The sequence below is a fragment of the Squalius cephalus genome (assembly GCF_949319135.1).
Source record: "Squalius cephalus genome assembly, chromosome: 15".
In the NCBI taxonomy this organism is placed as follows: domain Eukaryota; kingdom Metazoa; phylum Chordata; class Actinopteri; order Cypriniformes; family Leuciscidae; genus Squalius; species Squalius cephalus.
The window spans coordinates 17,873,053-17,897,837 of NC_137136.1; the positions used below are offsets into that span (position 1 = coordinate 17,873,053).

The 24,785-nt window shown below is 37.6% G+C and overlaps 1 protein-coding gene across 3 annotated transcripts in view; it reads right to left on the minus strand.

Annotated features, from left to right (window-relative positions):
- Nucleotides 1-3,569: 3,569 nt before the first annotated feature.
- efna3b (ephrin-A3b) overlaps nucleotides 3,570-24,785 on the minus strand; it is a 55,361-nt gene continuing 34,145 nt past the window's right edge. The window contains exons 2-6 of one of the 3 annotated variants that reach the window (XR_013823720.1): nucleotides 13,586-13,872; nucleotides 12,951-13,016; nucleotides 10,087-10,164; nucleotides 5,540-6,933; nucleotides 3,570-5,468 (exon numbers count right to left, since the gene is read on the minus strand). Coding sequence is in view for 1 of the 3 variants with exons in the window: in XM_079894897.1 (XP_079751023.1) it covers nucleotides 6,812-6,933; nucleotides 10,087-10,164; nucleotides 12,951-13,016; nucleotides 13,586-13,872 (553 nt within the window). In the remaining 2 variants the exon portion in view is untranslated. Of the gene's footprint in view, nucleotides 6,934-10,086; nucleotides 10,165-12,950; nucleotides 13,017-13,585; nucleotides 13,873-24,785 lie in introns of all 3 variants that reach the window. The other 2 variants (XR_013823721.1, XM_079894897.1) reach the window with 2 other exon arrangements.

Genomic DNA, 24,785 nt, shown 5'->3' on the forward strand with positions numbered 1-24,785 from the left:
AGCAAGATTCATACGACCTGAACATAAAGGTGGTTGATGGTGGCCCTCCACCCCGCTAGAGTCATGTCCTGCTCAGGATCACCATTACAGATGCCAATGGACCTAAATTTGAGGAGTCACACTATGATGGTGAACTGCCAAAAAACAGCCCAGTGGGTTGTTCTGTTCTACAAAGTAAGGCCAGTGACTCTGACATGGGGCCCAACGGAGAACAAGCATTACCAGTAGTCCAAGTCCTTTTAAGCATTAACCACAACACAGGCACCATTTTTGTCAAAGGCTCTGTTGATCATAGAAATCAGCATTCTCAAGTTCCACGTCCAAGCTAAAGACAACGGTCCCCATTGGAAAGCTCCAAAGTCCTTGTATCAGAGTGAAAAATCAGAATGACAACACACCCTTTATCAGGATCCAGGGCATCGGCCTTGTAAAGCATGAAGATGGCGTCGCTAAAATATCAGAGAACATGCCTGTGGGCACAGCTGTGGATCTGGTGGATGTATCAGATTGTGATGAGAGTGAAAATGCAGTTGTGACCTGTGTGGTCACTGGGGACATCCCATTCCAGCTGCGTTTAGCTTGTGAAAACAGTAATGACCACAAGATGAAGTACTTCTTCCAGTACACTACTGGACTATGAGAGGATCAAAGACTACAGGATTGGAATTGTGGCAACCCTGTACTGTCAAGCACAAACTCCCTGAAGGTGCAAGAGACATACATGAATGACAACTCCCTCGGTCTTCTAATCCACTTTGTATGTGATAGACTTTGCTGAGGAGAATCAGCCAGGTGAACAAGGTTTTGGATGTGTGGACACAGATGCAGACAGTGGGAGTAATGCGGAGTTGACATACAATATCGCTGGTGGATCAGTCCCTGAGGAGCTTTTGAAATTAACCCCAACACAGCAGAAGTACGTGTCACAAGCCAGTTGGAACGTGAACAATTACGCCCGTTTCACACCGCAAGCTTGAGCTTCGCGTCAGTGTTACTACATCGCCACTGCAGCTGCAGACGCGCGAGAGAACAACAGCAGCTCCAATGCTTTTGTTTACGTCATCTACCTTGTGCACGTTTACAAGACAGAAAACTCGGCTGAAAGATAAAAAAAGGCTGCAAACTCTGGTTTGATTTGGGTAGTGCTAGAGTCTACTTGCAACTTCCAAAGACTGGCATGGTACCACAGAAACGTGGTGTGGGCTGGAAGTGGAACTGAATAAATGTCAAACCAAAACTGCACTAATCACAAAGCAATCATGAACATCGTGACATGCATGCTTTATTTGTCAGCATTTTTTTATTTGATTTTTGTGCAGTTCTTAATATGATTTATGCACTGAAGGAACCATACAACTTATTATAATCATATCTCATGCAAATGAAGACAATATTACATTGTCTTATTTGACATTTTATCTCAAAATATAGAACTACTTTTAATATAGGCCTACCCTTTGAAATACATTTGTGGAGTACTAACCTTTAGGTCAGAGAGATTTGTTTTAGTTGAATGCAAACCGAAGCTGCACTGATCACGAAGCAAGCACATCAGTCGATTAAAAGTTAGTTTTATTTGCCTTTTTTCCCTCTCATTTTTACAGTATCGTTTATGCTCTGAAGAAAACCATGAATTATTTTAATTATATCTCATGTACATGGAGACAATGTTACCGTTATATTGTCTTATTTAACATTTTATTTTCATTAGAGGGAATTTTTCAGTTGTACATTGTTTATTGCTGCCCCTAAAAATACTTCAATATACCCTTTGGAGCACATTCGTGTACTAACCTTCAGGCTGGAGAGAGGTAGGCTACCTTGTTTTTTTGAGTTTTGCTTTGAAAGAATCTTTTCTAAAGTTTTGCTGTTGTTTTTTGTATGGAAGAAAAAAGGTGTGTTGAATAGGTTAAAACACACAGGAAGGACATTTAAATTCTATGACGTGTTTTGCGTTCTTTTGTTATGTTATTTGTCATACAAAGGATTCATTGAAAGCCAACTTGCATTGTTTGTAAATTTAATTTTGGATTTTTTTTTTTTTTTTGACATTGCCCTTGCTATATCACATTTACCAATAAACATTTGCTTTTTGTTAAAAAATTTTTTATTTAAAAGCCTGAAATGGATACATCACTTTAGCCATTATGAAGCTAAGATTGTCACCATAATTGTTTACTTCCTTTGTGTTTTCAGTTAGCCTTTGAGTAACAGCATTCTGCTCTTTTCATTCGTACAACACGATAGGTTTTTGATCAGGCATCGAGGAGGGGGGATATAGGCTATAGCCAATCTTGTCTGATTCCAGAACTGACTGCCTGAGCAAAGATAGTTAGGCCTACCTCAAGGTTGTAGGCTACTTCTGCTTGGTCCTGCGGCAGCTGAGCGATTAAAGTCGGCATGAAACAAAAGCTGCGATAGTCTTTTCTTCCATATTGTGATATATCCGCGTGAAACGGCTTCTCGAACAAGAAAAAAATGTGTTCTAACTTTTTTGTTACTAAGGTTTTCCTACATGCACTAATAATCACTTCACAGTGGCCTACAGATGTTCAGTTGTTGGGTCTGTCTACACACCATTGTACTGGTCTACTTAGTAACATGGGGAATTTTACTCATTAGCTCCATCATTTGAAACGAGGCGTCTTTGTCCTGTTCCCATAGCAGATGAAGTCAGCGTCTGCTCGGTGTGGCCGGTAGCAGAAAGCAGCGGCCGGGTGTCTGGTGGATCAATCGCCGTTATTGTTACAGCGTGTTCAGACGGTTTACTCACGCGCCAAGCCACAGAGTCATTAACTTAACGTCAGTCATCATAGGCTATACAAGTTTGTGCCTCAACACGTCGCGCTGAATCAAGCGCCACTGTATTAAGATGAGAGAAATATAATTATTGTAATTCAATTCAGCAACATGTATTCTGTAGCCTAACTATTATTAGAGTTAAGGCCCGTCCACACCAAGATCGATAACTATTAGCGTCCACACAGGGCCGATAAAGTTGATTGTTGAGACGTTACACTGCAGTTATTTTATTGGCCTAGTATTTTATAAAACTTATTTTTTAGTGCAGTTTAAATTAATGTTAGAAATAAAGCAAATTACTATAACTCAACTAAATAACTAGAAACATTTTTAAATAAATACAGAAACACTTATTGAATTGATTATTGATACTGTTTAAATTTTCATTCTGCTTTCAAAAGGCTGGTTGGAATTTATGAGATAAATTATTCTATAAAAAAGAAAAAACAAATTTGCACATCACTTTGTATAAATAAACTAGTATAGTAGGCTAACCTTGCACACAGACAATTATGTAGTTATCTGTGTAAGTTGGCCCAAGAAAGATTGCACAGGATGTAAAAATTGCTTGGATGGGTCTTATTTTTAAAAAGTGCCATGCCAAGCCCCGCAATGTGGATTGATATGTAGAAATATCTTCATAAATAAGTGATTAGATAAGAGGGTCCCAGCATCAGGTCGGCCTCTGATAGTAATCCTTTCATCGCACACTGCGCAGAGATAACCAACACTATGATAATAGATTCAATAGAGACGATAGAGTGAACAAAATACAAGAGATTACAAGATTGGAAAAGTATGGCTTGTTTTTGATGACAGCAGTGGGAAACCTGAAACTACATTTTATTTTTCAGATGGGGAATCAGAGTGAGGGGGAGATAATGTTTGTGTAGGCTACTCTTATTAGATTTAGTCCTTTGGTTTCATCTGATTCAGAAGGACATTTCAATACCCAAAAAGACGAGTTCGTAAACTGTGTTGTTGTGTAACAAATATGAATCAAAGGCTTGGTGTTTTTTTTTTTTTTTTTTTTTAGCATGATTATTATTATTATAAGCTTTGTTATGGTTTGTTCAGTTTACAGTTTCTTTTTTCAAGTTCTTTAAATTCATTCCAGTTGAAGGTAAACATGATTGTAATCGGTTGTTTCCAACAAAATGCTTTTGTTGTTTCCTCCAAAACAATACAGTTTCTTTGACTCGCACCCACTCACACAGAAAATGCCTATAATAAACAATGGAAAACAACTTGCATAAACACATGCATTCACACCGTCCTCTAGCTTTATTACCTTTTGATCTCTCATTCTTTCACTCTCTCTCTCACACACACACACACACACACACACACACACTGAAAGGCCATTTAGGCTAGTTTTAAAACAAACATCAAATTCTAACAATTGCAGTCTAACACACACACGCACACACAATTCTCGTGTCCAAGTTTTTGTAAGTGCAACATTTGAAGAGTGATACTTTGCCTGATCCACTCTTCTGAAATATTACATTTTTCCATCTGAAAAAACAAACAAAAAACGAACCCCCGAAACCCAAATACAGAAAAAACTACTTATCCTCAACCCAACGACTTTGAAAGACAACATGAAACAAATTAAATGTAGATTCAAGTCTGTAAATGATCATTCCGAGCATTCAAATTAGTGTTCAGTTTGTTCTGAAGTTGCTCTAAATCGGTGAAATCACAGCAGCCATAGTAATGGAATATAAAGTAGACGTAATGTTCCACATAAACTGAAATTATTATTATAGCAGAATGATACAATAAACGGCTTTATCAATTGTTTAAAGACAGCCTGTAGGTGTGAGAGAAGGTGCCCATTATGAATCTAAGTTAGAAAACCTCTACCACACATCATTTCTCCTAAACCACATGCCATTGCTAGTTTAAGCAGTATTTGCATGTCTCTAGAGCGAGAAGCAGCGCTGGTTGCTATTATCATGAGCCATGATATGATGTCGTTACCATCGTGATAAGGTCCTAGTCTATGTAAAAAGAGTTAGAACCTTAATTTTGAACCTTGTTGTAAAATGATTGATGCATACACTGCCGTTTATCCCTTGAAAAGCACGTAAGAATGCAATAACTACCCACCCAGTAGCATTTGTGTGTTTGTATTACTCTTGGCAAAAGTGTCACCAGAAATGTTGCCAGTAATTGCTGTTATTTCTTTTCATGTGTGTTGATCTGATTTCCTGCCTTTAGGTGTGTGTATAGCTGAATAACTGTTGCCGTAGAAACGGATTATAACCACCAGACCCCTCAATTTTCATTTGGTCTTGCTGATCACCACCGAAAGTAGTCAAGTAGCAAGCAGTGACAACCGGTTCGAACTGGAACAATCCCGTTGAAGATGGTTTGGAGTTCTTCCGAATCCAACGGGTATCAGTGCGGAGATCGTCCACAATATCCACACATAAATAAATGCATGTGTTTTATGTACAGTGTCTGTGTAGGTGTCCATCTCCGGTTCAAGTCCATAAAGTCTAGAGGAGATTATTCCAGCATCACTGAGCTAATGCACTCACACACATACGCTCTATCTCTCTCACTCACACATACTCTCACTCACCCATTCATTCACAATCAGTCAGTCACACCCACTCACCCACTCACTCACACTCACTCTCTCACACACACTCACCCTTTCACTCACTCACTCACTCACTCACTCTCTCACACACACTCACCCATTCACTCAGTCAGTCAGTCACACTCACTCACTCACTCACTCACTCACTCACTCACTCACTCACTCACTCACTCACTCAGTCTCTCTCTCTCTCTCTCTCACTCACACACACTCTCACTCACCCATTCACTCACAATCAGTCAGTCACACCCATCCACTCACTCACTCTCTCACACACACTCACCCATTCACTCACTCAGTCAGTCACACTCACTCACTCACTCACTCACTCACTCACTCACTCACTCACTCACTCACTCACACACAAACACACACACACACACACTCAGTCACACTCACTCAGTCTCACTCACTCACACACACACTCAGTCACACTCACTCACTCACTCACACTCACTCAGTCTCACTCACACACTTAAAGCACCTTTTATCAAAAGAAAGAAGGAAAGAAAACAACAACAAAAAGCTATTTGGCTTCTGTTTGTCTCATTGTGTTTAATGCGTTTGTGCAGGCGCTCGTGCGAAATCACTTCTTTCTCAATTTTCTGCATCACAGAACAACCATATCGGCCTCTGCTTTCATGTGTGACCATGTTACGTTCAAATAAGAATCAGATGTAATTGGATTTTTTTTTTTAACGCTTTATAAATTGTCGCCTCGTCAATAAAAAAGTAAAAAATGAACTGATTTCGAGTCTTTGAGATTTCTATTATAGACTTGTTTAAACTCATCAAATGAATATTGCTGTTCATCCCTGACGGCAATTACATGATCATCCAGCGGTTTGCACGTCTCTCTGGCAACAGAAACACACAGAGAGAAACAAACACTTTTGGAATTGGATTAAACGGTGGTTCAGATATTTTGCCGGGTTCGAGCGAAGAGTAACCTGAGCTCCTCGACGGTTTCATTTTCAGATCACATCAACACTTTTAAACTCTTAACCTGCCAATTCACAGATAATGGAGCCATCAAACCTTCAGAGTGAAGGAAAGATCCACTCCGCCCCCAAGCACCGAAGGCGCCACACAAACACATAAACACACACACACACATACAATCTGCACTATTGAAACCGAAATGGCATAGTTCTCATTATGGTGTTCAAATCTGTATTAGTATCGTCTGCACGACATGAAAAGTATGTCGCTTTTTTAAGACATGAAAACAACTGTTGAATTGTGGGCTGGTGCTTGACACTTCGTAAGCTGCTGCAGCATCAAGTGTTCCATTCATTTCCTTTCCCAGTTTTTATCGGCAAACTTATCGGCCCTGGATCCTTCCTTTCTCCCCCCCAAGGCCTCGTTGGTGTGGTGACGGATAAAAGGTGGATGCTAGGAGACAGAGAGGGCGATGAAGAAAAGTGATGCCACGGTTAGGAGAAGGCGATCTCTGGATGGACTGCTACCGCTGATGCTCTTCTCCAATTTAGGGACCTCGGGATTATCATAGTCATCTAGAGAGAGACAGACAGATCAAAATTACCAGCTGGTCTAGACACCATTGTTGCGTGACTCACTAAGGTATAGAAAACCAGCTGAGGCCTAAGGGAAGGAGTTAAAAATAAAACGCGTTGACTCAGCCAGGTATGCTCTGAAGATGTCTGTGTTTGTGTGGAGTAGACAAGCTTCATTGTGAACACAACAGAGACTAGAATTTAACTATTATTATCAGCTACAAGAGGAATGTCCGATGTGCCCAAGTAATCTATGGAATTTTGCAACATCATCACCGGAGACGAACATCTAACACAACCGGTTTGTTGGTGTCTGCGACTGCGAGTGGGTGTCCTCCAACTCAGGGACTCTGTGATAGACAGACAAGTTCATAAACACACGTCTTCACTTACAGGTGAAAAGGAACAGTGTGTGACGCAAATTGGCTGCCAAAAGATAAAAAACATCTCCAGACACGCACACATTACATGAGTGTGTTTTTGACAGAATAATATGATGTTACACCACTCAGACAAAGGATGTGACAGTTTTTCCAGAGACATCGGGGGTGCTAATTTTCCTTTTATCACCTTTTTACGCAGATAGCATTAAATTAACATTTGAATCACAACAGTATTTAACTATGAGACTTAATATTATTATCATTCTTGTTTAAATCTTTTTCTATAGTCTGTATTTTTTTTTTGCTTTTTATATTCCTTTTGTTAAATAATACCTGTCAGATTAAAAGTGTACAAGTCACTGTGCAAATTAAGTGCATTCTAACCACTATGGCAGGGCAATGTTTGATTGACAGGAGTCCTTGGATGCCAGGCAGGAGAGAAGAGCTGTGTGGGATGTTCTGGAACATGTTTACCTGCTGGATTTCAACACTCTGTGCCAACATCCAGAGCTCGGGCCAGATACAATCACATGACCAATTTGTACTTTGTGAAGTTGTTTTTCGTTTGGAGAATGGATTACAGAGATATTTGATGAGCTTGTCCTATCAGTGACCTGAACGGGAAGTCGAATCTCACATTACGGAACACTAAGAACTTTGCGTCAGATATAATATTGTAATAACACTGTACAATAAGGTTCAAATGGTTAACATAAGTTTCAGTTTGCATTCAGGTATAAAAAACCAAAAACAATTTACAGCAATTTTACAGCATTCGTTAATCTGGGTCAATGTCAATAAATAAACTGTTGTTCACTGTTAATTCACATTTGTTTATAATACATTAGCTAATGTTGATTTCTACAACAAAATGTTAAAAATATAGACACATTCAGCAAAGACACATTAAAGTGATCAAAAGATACAGTACAGATTTTTATATTGTTACCAAAAAATTGTATTTCACATAAATGCGGTCAAAGAATCCTGAAAAAAATGATCATGTTTCCACAAAAATATTAAGCAGAACAACTGTTTTCAACTGTAATAATTCATAAATAAATAAACAAATAAAAACAGCATATTTATTAGCTTTGCATTACATGATTAAATTGCATTTTAAAATGAAAATGTTTTTTTCAACAGCTATTTTAAATTGTAATAATTTCACAATATTACCGTTTTTATTGTATTTTTAATCAAATAAAAGCAGCCTTGGTGAGCATAAGAGACTTAAAAAAACATTTAATAAAAATGTACATAGACACCAAACTTTTGAAAGGTGGTGTATATATACAAACTAATACTATTTTAGATGAATAAATGCTGTAAAAGTATTGTTCATTGTTAGTGTAGGATGTCTATTGCATTAACTGATGAATTAACCAATATTCCTTAATATAAGCAGGAAATGGTTTGTTTTATTGTTAGAAAAAGCATATAAAGAGAATGGTATATGAGCACAATGCCACACACATCTTCTTCTTGTTCTGTATTATTCCCCAAAGGCCAAATAAAAGTTGCCTTTGTGTTTATTGCACCTGTATTTGTGATTGCCTGCATTTGTGCGAGTCGCTCTGTACTAATATCATGAATTCCTTTCGTACCGTAAAACACGCTGCCATTATTGGGACTAACTGCTCCAGCAGATTTACAGAACTGACATTTAGAATCCTGCAAATGAGAATTTATGTTTCCAACGACTTCAGAATCCAATTTTATTTAAATTAGTAAGTGCTTATGTATTTTTTTCTTTTATTTTAAAAGCACTTGCAGCATTCTAGAGTTTAATGTGGCAGTTTTGTGAGTAACTTTTGATTTGTTTGTAGAAGTGCACTTTAGAAATGTATAATTTCCATTGGTTTTTTTAAGCTGGTCAATACTAATAGGACAGCAGTGACAGGGTTTCTTTTGTCTGTTGGACACAGATGTATGGAGCAGTACTGAAACGTGTGGCTTCCCGAGACCCGGCTGGCCTCTTGCGGTTGTTCTCTTCCCCTCTCTGGCCTGTTTGAAAACTGAACCCCTGATCGGAGCAAGCGGGAGAGAGCCGGTACTCAGATTCCAGTTATTGGAAATCGTTGGGTGGCTCTGACCCAGAGACGACCCAAAACACATCCATCTGTCTCAAAACACACGCTCGGAAAAAAACACACGAACAGATCGATGCCTCTTTATTCCTTAAAAACACTTGAAGTCAAATCAATTTATTTTCTCTCATTTAAATGGTGCGGTCGTCGCTGTCCTTGAGTCAGGTTACCGCGGTGGTGAGGAAGTGCAGGATGTGACTGTACGGCTGGGAACTGGAGGGCTAGTTCTGCCACTGCTAATCAGCGCTAACACTAGCCTCGGCGCTAATCAAGCTAACTATAGCCGGGCAGCTCACGCTTCGTTTGCCTTTTAGCTTGTGGCTTCATTAGTGTCAGTCATTGCCCATAAGATGTGTGTTAGCAGATATAGGCTACTGTGTTTGTTTGGGATACGCCGTGTGCGCAGGAAAAGCAAATTAGAGTTGAGCTCATATGCATTTTTATTACACATTCAAATGACATGAAGTGGATTTAGCTTCTTAACTTCACACCCAATTTGATTTATAACAATAAATCCGCTCTTACACGTGCACGCGTGATTTATGAGCTTGCTGTGTAATTACGAAAGAGGCGTGTGGATCTGGGCGTAGAAACCTTGGGTGTAAATGTCAACTTAGTCAGTGATTTATATGCATATGTATAAGTGTCAGTGTGGTCCGTCTGGTGTGCGCGTAACTCACCGAGGTCATCGATTTTGATGTTAGGTCTTAGAGTGTAGTCTGGCTCTGTGGGCTGGGGCTCATCATCTGAATCAGATGCTGGGAAGACATGAAAGGAGAATCAGAACACACATACTCTCCCCTCTCTCTCTGAAGGATCTTATGCATGCTCTCAAAGGCCTTGGGAATTTATTTGGAAGCTCCTCCGGGTCATACAGCACTGGATGGAGGCTACTTACATCAAAGGGATGCGTTATAAATCACGAAACAATGGTCTACTAGGTCGACAACTTGTCTAACAACTAACAATTACCAACAGTCAAGGGAGTGAGCAGTAGGGGACCCAAGGAAAATTTGATCGAATTTTTTAGGGCTATCAAAATCTTTTTCAGAAAATTATGATTAATTCATATTTTTATTCTTTTGACTGCCATTAATTTGAACAGTAAAATAATAATAATAATAATAATCAAGAATAGTTTGGGTTATTCTCTGTTAATCTGCTTTGAAACTATATTATTTTGATATTTATTTTAGGTATTTATTGTAAAATGATTAGTGGGTAGACAAAAATACATTCTGCTTAACAGAAAGAAAAAAATTGTCAGAAATTGTTTTGCCTTCAGAACAAATGTACTGTGAAAAATCCAATTAATATTCTGAAACAATATTTTACTATTATTGTTTTAGCTTTGGTATTTCGCATTGCTTTAATTTAGCAAAAAAGCGTTGTGTTTTTTTAAGACGGCGCAACTTTTAAAAATGCATTGGAAAACTACTGCATTTTGTTTCTTTCTTTTTAAGCTCAGTGGATCAAAATCTTGGTTTTAAAGTCCTCATGAATTTAGATTTTTAGTTATTTGGCTTATAGCATGAATATGCTAGCCTTAATGTAATCTATAAGCTAGTTTGCTCCAAAACAAAGACACAATTTGCATTTAGAAGATATAAGCATTCAAAACTTACAGTTTTTCATTTCCACCAATATGCATCAATGATTTTGATGGCATCATTCTGCACTTCAGATTCTCATCAGATTTTCTTATGAGTGATGATATATGCAAGTCGGTGCATACCAGAAAACATATCGGACCCATTTGAATTCTGCACAGAATGCTATATTTTAAAGCGGTGTGGAGGAGATTAGGAGGAGAAACGGTTAGAGATTAGGAGGAGACTGCGGCTTTCGCTATCTCAACGGCTCCAGGCTGTGATATAAACGAAATGCTATTGGCTATTTTTAAAAAAGGAGGAGCTGTTAGATATGTCCAACCCTGTCTTCCTGTTTCAGTGAAAATTACGTGTTCAACACATGCCATTGAATAATGCTGCGAGTTTCAAGGCCTTTAAATGCCCCCCATCACTGCACATGTTATCTCTCTAATCTAACACACCTGACTCAACTCATCAGCTCATTAGTAGTTTTCCACATCCTGATAAATACATCAGCCCTGCTTCAGCTATTTGATCTCAAGGCACTGGAGTTCAGACCTGACTGAGCAAGAATAACAGATTCATCTTGACACAAGAACTCAGAGACTCCAAGATAGAGGGCAGAGGTTAAGACAGCACACAGTATGCTCTCTCTTTCTCTCTCTCTCTCTCTCTCTCTCTCACATACATCCACTGAGCTGGAATATTATTAATGAACATGAGCACTGACAGAAAGAGAGGGTGAGGGGTTAAAATAACACTCAGTGCCAGCAAACTGACTTTGAGAGAACATGAATCCTGACAGGACCTGGAAACAAGAGAGAAGAGGGAGAGAGAGAGAGAGGGGGGGGGGGGGGGGAGAAATAACAGAGGTGGAGCAATAGAATGTATATACATGCAAATATTTCTTAAATATATACATGCATGTGTGTGTATTTATATATAGAAAATAATTATACACCGTACACACACACAATAAAAACAAACTTTTATTTTGGATGCGATTAATCGCGATTAATCGTTTGACAGCCCTAAATTAAACAAAATCTTAATTTGTTATATTTTATTATATAATTTCCCCCCATGTCATGCAGGGCTCCATAATATATTTTTTTTATTCGAATCTTTTAATAAGTGACAATTTCTGTTATATACACTACTTCATAAATTTAGGGTTGGTACATTCTGTTAATGTTTTCGCTGACAAAGGTTGCATTCACTTGATCAAAAATTGAGTAAAAACAGCAATATTGCAAAATATAATTTTTAAATTATAATGTATTCCTGTGAATGCAAAGCTGAATTTTTCAGCATCATTACTCCAGTCTTCAGTTTCACATGATCCTTCAGAAATCAGTTAAATATGCTCATTTGTTGCTCAAGAAACATTTCTTACTTTGACCTTACTATTATCAATTGAAAACAGTTGTGCTGCTTAATATTTTTTTTAGAAATAGTGATACATTTTTTCATGATTCTTTGATGAAAAGACTGTTAAAAATAACAGCATTTAATTGAAATGTAGCAGTATAAATTTCTTTACTGTCACTTTAATCGATTTCATGCATTCTTGCTCAATAAATGTATTAATTTCTTTAAAAAATAAACTTACTGACTTTTGAATGGTAGAGTAAGTTTAACGAAAGTAAAACCAAAATCTTTTCAAGTACACCCTGAGGTACGCGTACCCCCGGTTGGGAATCACTGTAGTGCCAAAAAACAACATTAAGACATGAAACCTATTGGGGAAAGAGAGGGAGAGAGAGAGTGCTTTCTGTGTAAACAGATTGATTAAATCCTCAGAAAGACAGATAGTAGAGTTAAAGAAAACTGGACTGAGGTGGGTGGACAGGTGGATTAATTGACTGAAAAAATAGAATGGTTGGATGGATGGATGAAATGATGAGTTGATGGATGGATGGATGGATGGATGGATGGATAGAGGTCGATACCTGTTGAGCAGCAGACATACACTCTTAATCTCAGGCAGCTCCGCCCGTGGTGATGAGTGGGTGTGGCTAAAAAAACAAGAAAATGTCAATCATCTGTCAGTCATCAGAAATACTGTAATATTCTGTCAAATTGTCTGCAATATTAAACACAGAAAAGCTTTAAATAAGTAATACTATCTAGTATCTAAAAAGAAGCTTGTACTATTGGATGTAAATGGTAACTTGTATGACAACACAAGCATAAGGTCCTACAGATACAGTGTATAGTGTTAGCATTGTGTGTAAATATAATAGTGGATTATTATGCACTTACTGTATACAGTAATGTAAATAAACTGATTTATGAACTTTATAGTTATAAATATAATGCATTTAAATACAATGATTTATTTTATTATTCGAAAGCAACATTTATTAAAAGCAGAGCAACAAATTTAAATTAATATTCACATAATAATGACAATTTGGGGAGGGTGATGATGTACTTAATTGTTATTAAAATAATGTTGTAATTCCAAAAAAAACACCTTTTTTTAAGCAGAATATTTTTTTTCTTTCTTTTGATGGAAATGTCTGACATTCATATACTATAATACAGTAATGTAAATAGCTGTGTTACAAAACACTATACTCACAGATATAATAATACTCGTGCCCAACGTGGAACTCATAGCCGAGCGAGAAGGCGCTGTAGCGCTGAAACTTTTCCGAGAACTTGATTGGTGCATGCGGGGCGTGGGGGCGGTTACACTCCCAGCGTTTGAAGCCCAGCTGCGGGTCACACGTACGGTAACCACGATAACTGACCATGTAGAGCACGTACTGCTCAGCGACACCTCTCTGGCTGCTGTTGTAGTGAGGACAGTAGATATCCAGATAGTCATTGACATTCACCTGCACAGTGTAGCCCTCCTTACGAAGTCTGATGACACAGAAACACACATTATAATCAGTTATTGCTCAGAAAATGCTGAACATATTTGGCATATTTATCCATTCACCCATACATTCACCAAGCTACGCAAAAAAACAAAACAGAATAGTGCAGATTTACATAAATGACTAAAGGAAAGTGTGTATGTGTGGTGCTGTGACCAGTCACCAATCTTTTAACAAGGTTCCAACACATTTTCAACTTCAAAATTCCTCTTTTCCAGACTCAAATTTCCAAACCTCTTTGTAAATTTGTCAGACCATAATTAAACATTTCATACATCATTATTTTCAGCATTATATTTAGTATATGTGTTATCACATGTTATCACTTCAAGAAAACCAATAAAAAAAACAACAGAAAGTGAAAATATTTACATATGAAGAGTTCAGATGCAAAAGCCTCTAAGTGCCATCTGAAATTTTCTTCTAGAATGATCATTTTTATCAAGCTTGTTTATTTAAGTTCAGTAATTTCACTTAAAGGACAATTAATAGGTCATTTTCATTGCCATTTAAGTGAAATTACTGAACTTAAATATACGAGCTTGATAAAAATGATCATTCTAGAAGAAAATTTCAGATGGCACTTAGAGGCGTTTGCATCTGAACTCTTCATATATAAATATTTTCACTTTCTGTTTTTTTTTAATTGGTTTTCTTGAAGTGATAACATGCACTAAAATGATGAAAATAAACCTTTATAACCTGCATTTTTGCGTAATGAAAATTTGCTCCATGAAATCATTCAGTCGTGTTCGACAATCACTAAATGATCACTAAACTTTTGCCATGAAATCTCTCTGCATGTCTGTATGATAAATAACAAAGCTGAATGTGAGAACAACTAAATGCCCTCAAGTTTAGTATCAGTCAAGCACATCTGATTTAAAAGAGCAAGAGGTCAGGTGCAGCTGATTTCACATTCTTCCAAAATGAAAAGCAAAAAAAAAAAAAAAAAAAAAAAACAGTTCTTTTCAGCCTCATGTACTACTATAGAGAAAATGATCCAGTGATCTGAGTGAAGCGCATTTACTTTTTTTTTTACTAAATAATTATAGGCTACATTATTTACGTTTACAGTATATTACACATGTGTTTTTGTAAATCATCACACACACACACACACACACACACACACACACACATCTTTCCTTTTTTCTTCAAGGTTAAAGGAGGACAAATAAGTTTTCAAACGATGATGGATGCATTTTCTTCGGCTGAAGTTCAGGCAGAATCAGTGCAAGCTTGTATCAGACATTTGCATTTCGGGGGAAGCTCCCTCGGGCCTGAGAGATAGAGTGAAGGTGAGCATGAAGAAGGGAGAGACGAGAGTGATGGCTGTGTTGGGACCTGTAGTAATATATTGTTATACCGCTCCAGTGCGCAGCTGTATTGACAATGAGTCTTACCATTCCAAGACTGTGTCTGATGAAAGCGCGCGTAACGCAACGTAGGCCTACTGTATATAAACAACGACTGAATGCAGCTCTCGCGAGGCCAGTCTTACCGCTGGTTGGAAAAGTTGCACTGCAAGTGTCAGGATTCAAAACACAAGCGCGGTACCTTCTTCACTGCACTCGTTTGTCAATGTCACCGCAGCAGACGCCGAGAGGATGGAGTGAAACTCAGCTCTCTCAATGATGGGAGGTTGCCATAATAACATCTGACCAGCAGGTGTCAGTATTTAGATGCGCAAATGAATATCAATTTCTTTTTCTCGGTTCTAGGTCACTTCTCCTGGGAGATTATTATTCAATTATTGAATGAAGATCAAACATGCTGCATTAACGCCTCTCCCGCTTCACACTCGTCTCTGATCCTCACTCACTCCTCTCATTCTATTCCTCCGTCTCACTTCTGACTTTTAAATGCAAATGATGGTGTGTAAGCTCAATGTTTGCTTTTTGTCTGTAGTATCACGTCACACCCATCTACACACACATTCATTCATTCAACACCATCTGCAAAACGGAAAGGAAACCTAAACTGGAAAAAGTAAAGATTTTATTGCAACAATATATGCTAGCCTTTTTTTCAATAAAATTATTAACCACCATTTAGGCTGTACTAGCAAAACTGTAACTTGGTATTATTAGTGATTGATGTTATGTGACTCTTACACTGTTTGCACGAGTCCGTAGGATTTTTGTGTATCTCATTTTTGTGTATCTTCTTTTGTGTTCAGCAGAAGAAATAAATTCACACAGGTTTGGAACAACATAAGGATGAGTACATTTTCATTTTTGGAACGATCCCTTTAATGGCCGAATAAAGGTAAGCTACACTTCATTGAATATTTGTTGACCAATATGTCAGATGCAAACGAGGCTGTTAAAGATAGACGTACATTCTTTATGGCACTCGATAAAGGCCGTGCCATTTTCACAACACACAACTTTTTAAACTGTTTTGTAAAGTTTTTGTCTACTTTTCTTTTAGTTTTTTTTTTTCCGGAAAGACATTTCGTCAGCTGAACAATCGGAATGTTGTTAGAAGAAACCAGCACAATCCATTGAACGCACTGTATCCCTCACAGCCTCCTTTTCATTTATGTAAAAAATTAACTGACTAAGGTCTATTGAGTAGCTGTCACAACGAAATCTGCCATTAAAAAACGTATTATTGAGCAAAATTCAAACAGTAAAACAATTATTAAATAAAACAATTCATAAGATAGCATAAACGTAAAAGGTAAATTATCATAACCATTATTTTTGCCAATAAATATTGTAATGAATTTAAAATCAGATTAAATGTTTAACATTTAAAAGACGTCAACTTGCCCATTTAAAAGACGTCAACTTGCCCAGTCCTGAATTTTTCCAAAAGGATTTAGATTAGGCCTATTGCACAATTAAAATATACCCTTAGGCCTATACCCTCGACCATTGCATGTATGTAATGCCAGTTTTACTTCTTTGTTTTGCTTGTTATTTGCAGTGTAGGAATGATGACAGTAAGTCGGAGGTGGAAGACTGATGGAAGGGAATCTGCAGTTGTTATTATGTCCACGAGGGGGCGATGAAGAGAAGAAACGTTCCCTCACTGTGGGAGATTTCAAATCATTAAAAAATGATCCTAGAGTATTTAAAATAGGCTGGCACACTTCTTCTCAGCTCAGAGTAGTAACCCCTCTGTATTAAAGGGCAAATCATTGGAACTACTGAGCTAACATTTGAAAGAACACACACAAGGTTTATGTGATTGTATGTGTGTGTACAGGCTGTGTGGGTCCATGATGCAAGATGCTGAGCTAGGCAGCAGGTCAGAGCAAGATCAAGACTCAATGGATCAATGTCACAATGAGAGAGAGAGAAAGACAGAGGCTAACGCTTCTACAAGAGAACAAAAGCCAAGAAAAGCCATAATACCATCTGATAAACAACTGCCCATATAAGCGTTTTAGTTCGCTTCATTAATCAAATGTTGCAAGTACACCAAGACATCCCATTATTATGGTCCATTTCGTGTTTTTGGACACATATTAATTAAAATCCCCGTCCTGTCCATGTAGAACTTGAGTAAGATGCACATTTCTCATAGATATGAAACATATGTAACATATGTGCAGAATGATTGTGCCTACAGAGCATATCTGTAATGAGAGAGAAAGAGAGAGAGAGATGGCAGAGCTGAATCAGCACCACAGGAGAAACAGCAGCTCTCTTCTCTTCCCTCGTTGTTCTTTTCTGTTCTTCTAATTAACCCCCTCAATCCGTTTAATTAAAGGAGAGCATCTGTCCTGCGAACAGTTGACAAAACACATGTGAGGTGTGTTATTACACAAACACACAAACGCACATGCTGTGCTCTATAAAGGACACCTGCAGATCCACTGATGACTGTGGACTAAAAGTAAAAATGTGTTTAGTTAACATCCAGACCTCTGCATCGAGTCAGTTAAGCAATATAGGGGCTATCACATTAACAAGAGTGCTGGTGTTCCGAATGTCATGCGATTCGACCGCAGGTAATCACAGCCGTGCTGATATTCAGACCAACAGCGTCATTTTATACAACAGTTAAAGAAACAAGATCTTCAGATTAAGTAGCATTTTAGACGCAATGCCAGTTACCTTGTCTAGTTTTAGGGAATGAAAAGTTTCAAACAAAGCCAAAGGTGTTCATTTACTTGAGTAAATGATTCAATGACTCACTTTCTTTAGTATCAATTGTTTGAGTAAATGATTCAGTGACTCAATTGTTACAATCCTGAATAAATCAGTGTTTTTGAATGAATTGCTTAAGTAAATGATTAAATGACTCTTAAATATTTTGAACAAATCGAGTAACTGATTCAGTGGCTGCGTCCGAAAGCTTAGGCAGTGACTTTGCAGGCAGTGTTTGAGCATGAAGATACCTCACTGATTTCATACAGGCACCACAACGGTTTAATGGTCTACACAAAAATGTGAGCTTTTGAAAAGTTTTGATTACTACAATGCAAATTTCTCACTGAAATGACATCAAAAGAGGAAAACATTTGTTAAAAACATACATTTACACAAACTGACCACCAAACGCAACTTTCAGATGCCATTTTTATTTTTTAGCTCAACAGTCACAGAATGGAAAGCACAGGATTGTGGGATATCAAAGGCAACGGAGGATAATCAAAAATCGATCTCAGGAGACGGGAAGTTAAGCTAACATTGGATTGGGACGTGCCTTGATGCCTACCTTGGAATGCATCACCCGAATTCAGCATTGTAAAGCTTTCGGACGCAGCCAAAGGCTCACTCACTTGTTACGTTCCTGAATGAATCAGTGTTTTTGAACAAATCTCTTGAGTAAATGATTCAATGACTCAATCCCTTGTTTCATTCCTGAATGAATCAGTGTTTCTGAATGTATATTGATTAATTAGGTGTGTTTGACTTAAAACGCCGCTGCTCAGACCAATCTGTGTATGAATACCGCGAGAGCGATTCGAAAGCATATGGAGCCGTCTGCTCTCTAATCGCTCTCACAGTACTTGATGTCATACACCGATTGGTCTGCGCAGCGCCGCCTCAAAACGAACAAAGCTAATGAGACCGCGACTCCTGAATGAATCAGGGTCTTTGAACAAATCACTTGAGAAAATGATTCAATGACTCACTAATCAAGACTAACTACTGGGGTAACAAAGTGACTTGCAGAAAGGTTCACTGAAAAACCTCCACCACTACAGCACAGACTGACAATCATGCATAGATTTTGAGTGCAATTTTACTGGATTTTTAAAAAAAGGTTTTTAATTATTATTTAAAAATGTTTCATTGTTCTTTATTCCATTTCCTACAGAAAACACACACACACAACAACAACAACAACAAAAAAACAGGTGCATGTCTTCCCTGATAGTATTTAGTCCTCCATGTTTCTTTCACCCTGTTTCTTTCTATCTCCATTTTGTGTTTCCCATCTAATTATTTGGTCAATCCCTACTCATTTTGTTCCTCTCTCTCTTTTTCTTTTCACTTGTCCTTTCTTTCCTCCTCTACAGCGGTAAATTATTGAAAGGTTATTAAATTCAGAGGCATCATAGAGCCACTGCCGCCGGCTCAAACACACACACACACACACACACACACACACACACACACTTGCGGCTGAAAATGTGCCAAATGCCACCCCAATAAAATGAATACACGATTCCACTCTCTGCAGCCAAACAGATGTTTACTATTCACTGGGTTCAGAGCAGGTTTTTAATCAATCAAACTTTCTCGTAATCAGTGTTTCAGCCGGGAGAGAGGAAGAGTGTGTGTTTGGTTTTAAATCTGCTAAGGAATTGATATGTGTCTGTGGGGTAGAGTTCAGCCGCTGTTACCTGCTCTCAAGGCCAACCTCATCACCGCTCCCCTCACATCAAGTGAGTGTGTGTCTGTGTGTGTGTGTGTGTGTGAGCGTAAATCACACACACCTCCACTCACTTCCCCTCGTTTCAAAGCCCATTTGCCACAGGCAATTAGAAACCAACCAATCTCTCGTTCTCGCTCTCACTTTAACTCCTCTCTGCGGCTCATTCTCTACGTCTCACTCCTTTCTGCCGTTCTCCCTTCCTCTTCTCTCACTCTTTATCGATGCAGTCGCTCACTGTCACAGCACTGATGGCGAGTTTTAGCCTTCTGAACTGTACTAATCCAACAGATAAATTCACTCTCACTCACACAAAGTGCCACTTTCCGACGTTGGTCGATAGTACGTGAAGTTTTAAGTAAACCCAGGAGAGTCTGTTTATTAAACAGATGGGGCAGATATGATTTTCAATACACACAATATTTAATCTATTTCAATATATCAGTTCAGTCTAGCCATTTTCGATTTTCTTCACAGTCATCTCTACACAGACACCGGTGAACCGGCCTCTCTCTCACTCTCGCACACACACACACACACACACTCGCTGGTCATCACTTTACTGTTTATTACCCCCTTTCTTCTGAACAACAATGAGGATATAGCTCTTTCATTCTTCTCTGCATCTTTCCTTCACCCCCTCGCTCTCTTTATTGCAAGTTCAAGTAAGTTTAGAGAACACAGCTCCCCTCTGAGCAATGAAGAGGGAGAATGTATACTTCTGTTGGGACTTGTTTCTTTTTGTGTGTGGGCACGCCTCTGTTTATTCTTGTATGTTATTATAAGTGTTATTATATTAGCTGTGGGCAGTTGATCTCCCATCACGCACCTGGAAAGCAAAGCTTTTAATGTATGATTGCTCAATTGTTTTTTATCATTTAACTTTGGGATTAGTTCTTATTCTTGAGATTGCATAGATATGTAGATGTCACATGCGACCGCTCAAGACATTTCGACGTGTCTACCATCTTGGAATGGTTAACATGACGCTGTTCATCACTTACACTAACAAATCAATGTACTGCTATGGAAATATATATATTCATACATGTGAATAGGTTGTAGATGCACAGTCAACTTGCTCTCGAGTGGCCACAGACTGGATTTGACTGTTCCAATATGGCACACAGCTTACGTATAGCAGCCCATAAAAATAGACACTAATGAGGTATCTATGTATATACTGTATGTCTATGGTGTCTATTTACCACATATATGTTGGAATTGCCAAGCCGCTGTCTGTCCTGTTGTATAAGGCTGTCTTAAATGTGTTGATTTTGGTTAAGCTCTGTTAGGCATATCGAGTGCAACAGTAACCGCCCATTTTGTCAGTAGCCTTAGTTCCAGAAGTGTTTTCCCATTGATTTTCTCCATAGAAAACGGCCATGAATAAAACCACTCCCAGCTCCAAGATGAATCACAAAATCACAACCTTTAATTCAAAGATAAAAAGTATATGAAAATATAAAAAGCTAAAAAGGATATGAAACACTAAATGTGTTTTTTACAAGTGAAACATAGCTAAGTACAATATAATACTATAGATTTGAAATGAATTGATTCTGTGTATAAATTAAATATTTGAATTTTGGCAAAATTTGTAAAACAATTATAAATGAAATTAATACTTTTATTCAGCAAGGCTGTATTAAATTGATCAAAAGTGACAATAAATACATTTAAAATCCTACAAAAGATTTTGATTTCAAATAAGTGCTGTTCTTTTTCACTTTATATTCATCAAAGAATCCTGGAGTTTTCACAAAAAAATATTAAGCAGCACAACTGTTTTCAACATTCATAAGAAATGTTTCTTAAACACCAAATCAGCATATTCTATGGAGCTCCTAAATGAACATGGAAAAAATGATGAGGGGAAAAAAAACGAGATGGGAGGAAAAATTACATGTCATTGTTTTTGTGTTCCCTCGTAAAAAGAATGGAGTAATGAATGGACACTAAAGAATGGTTCAAAATTCAGCTCAGCTTTAAATGTGATTAAAAAGAAAAAGAAAATTTAATCATGCTGACTGATCGTTTCAACAGAAGCATACACCTGCATACAAAATAAGAACTCTGGAGCTCATTGTACATGTCAATGTTTTGAGAGGTTTTGAAAGATTTCTACGGAACCATTGAAAATCAATTTCTCTATGGCTAATGAATTGAAATTTAGTTACTGAATTTGAATGGTGCACTCATTCCATTCAAGGCTTTCAATTACTATAGAACCACATTATTGTTATATATGTCTGGCCGGGATGGCAAGATAAAGAAAGATATTTGTCAAATATACTGATCAGAGAGTGCATACTAAACTTCATTAATATCAAATCCTACTTTGCATTTATCTTTGTATGTTCCATCCCCAAAGTAATAAATCAACTGTTTCTTTTAGACATCACCAGAGAGCAAACGAGAACGTTTTCTAAAGTCTCCAGCTGATCTTTCTCCAGAGAAAAAGACTTGTAATCTCAGACGTGTCTCCTCAAGCGTTTCAGAAGAGGTCTTAATGTTCCAAACCGTGCTTAAATTTGCCAATATCCTCAAAATCTGCAAGGAAAAAGTCAGAGATTTCAAATTCTCATCAAATTCTTCCAAGACCAAATCACGTGAGCTCTAGCTACGCTCATTCTATAACTCTATACTCTGTCAATAGTTTTTTTGTGAATCTTTTGACACTCCAATAAAATTGTAGGAGAATCATCTGAGACTATACATAAAGAGATAGTTGACCTAAAAATGAAAATTACGTCATCTTTACTCACCCTCAAGTAGTTTCAAATCTGTATGATCAGTGTATGATTCAGTGGATAACAAAAAAAAGAGACAAATTTTCATTGTATGTACAAAAAAAAAACAAAAAAAACTTTTTATCATTTTGTGTTCCAAAGAAAAAGAACAACGACATGAAGGTGAGTAAATGATGACAGGATTTTTATATTTAGGAGAACTTTCCCTTCAAATGAAACATACAGTATTTATGTCTCCTAAGAGCAACCTTTGAACAAATACATTTTCGCTCCGTTCCTTTGTTTGTTTGTTGTTTGCCTTACTCTGGAGCTTTAAATGGATCTCTAAAACAATCTGTTAGCCAGAAAGGAAAGAGGGACAGAGAGAGAAAGACTGAAGCAGTGGTCTAAGCTCTGGGTTCCATTCTAAAAGCATCATGAGTACAGGCCATGTGTCATGAATTAAAATTGAATTAGCATTGACTGTGTGTGCGCGCGCATGTCTCAAAGAGATGGATGATGAACGACAGAGATGGATGGACACATTCGGGCGAGTGAAGGGGAGGAATGAAGGGATGAGGAAGAAGAGAAATGCAAATGAAGAAATGAACGACAGGAACAGAAGTGGGAAACTGGGACGGAGAGACTAAGAGAAGGTGAAACAGGACGTTGAACTAAAGAGGAGAAAGAGGACGTGTCCATCAGGCTCAAGTCCTGAACATACAGTGAGACTCAACTATAGTTTCACCTTAGAACCCATTTGTTCAATACTTTTGTTTACTTTTGTGTGATTAAACAAAGTTATCATTAAAAAAAATTATATGTCAGAACAAAACATTATTCTCATTGCAAGTGAACAAGTATTTTAGTGTGGATTGTATTTTATTTTCTCGCAAGGGCCAATATTTTTGAAATATAAATATATTAACATATTTTGCAACCTTGTTTTTAATTGTTGTTTTTTTTTGGGGGTGGGGGGGTGGGGGGGGGGCATAATATGCTAAATTAAATAACTGGATTTTAAATAGTTAATGTTCTACCCACTTACTAACCACTTTTAGAGGAATGTTAAATGTATAAACCTGAAAACACGTTCAATTAAATTTAAATGTATTATTAGTTAACTTTTACATATCTGTAAAAAACATATTTTTTTCCCTAAATTTTTTACAATGGATTTTTTGCTTTTATTTTAATTTTAGCTCAAGTTGTAGTAATAAAAAAAAGTTTTTTACACAAATTAAATTAAATGAAAATGAGAAAATGCTTTGGCAATTATCTGAAATAAAATAAGTTTCAGTTTTATACATTTTATTTTTCTGTGTGGATTTAGTTTTAGTTAGACTTAAATGAGTATTAAAGGGGTGGTTGATTATAATTTCACTTTTCTAACTTTAGTTAGTGTGTAATGTTGCTGTTTGAGCATATACAACATCTGCAAAGTTACGACGCTCAAAGTTCAAAGCAAAGGGAGATATTTTCTTTTAAAGAAATCGCTTTTTAAGGACTACAACATTCCTCCAGGGTTAGTGACGCACTAATTTACATAAACCCCGCCCCCGGGAATGCAATTTATCATGACAGAATATGCTAATCATTGACTAGAAGATAACTACATATAAGCTACCTAAATTCATCAACTAACCATTCAGAGACGTCCTGTTGTAATCTACATGTTGTCACTTCTTCTTGAGTCTCTCCATCATTGTCTGACTCCGGTTTGAACATAAAAGGCTAAAAGTTTTTGAAATTTTCAGTGCATGTGTGTGTGAGGTAAAAGGACTCAAGCGGTTGAAGCTCCGCCCTCTGTGCTGGGAGCAGCAGCTCATTTGCATTTAAAGGGACAGACACAAAAACGGTGCGTTTTTGCTCACCCTCAAAAAGTGACAATTTTAACATGCTATATAAAAATACATGTGGGGTATTTTGAGCTGAAACTTCACATACACACTCTGGGGACATCAGAGACGTATTTTATCTTGTGAAAAGGGCATTATACCACCCCTTTAAGTATAATTAGATGACTGTTATGGTGCTGAGGCAGAGTAAATAAAGACATTTCACAGTTCCAGCTAATCTCAAACGCTCTCAAGTCTGCTAAAAACGACAAACCTGCACACCTTTATCGAGCTGTAGTTTCAAGACATTAACCTCTGACCCACACATTGATCCTACCCGAACCCCACTACCTCATCACATGTGCGCACAGACGCACTCCTGCCGTGTGGCATGTTTACAGCCCTGGATATTGGTAGTTGGGAGGCTCTTATGGAGAATCAATACAGCGGTTAAGAAAAGAGCAGATTGGAGCAGTGTAATGGTC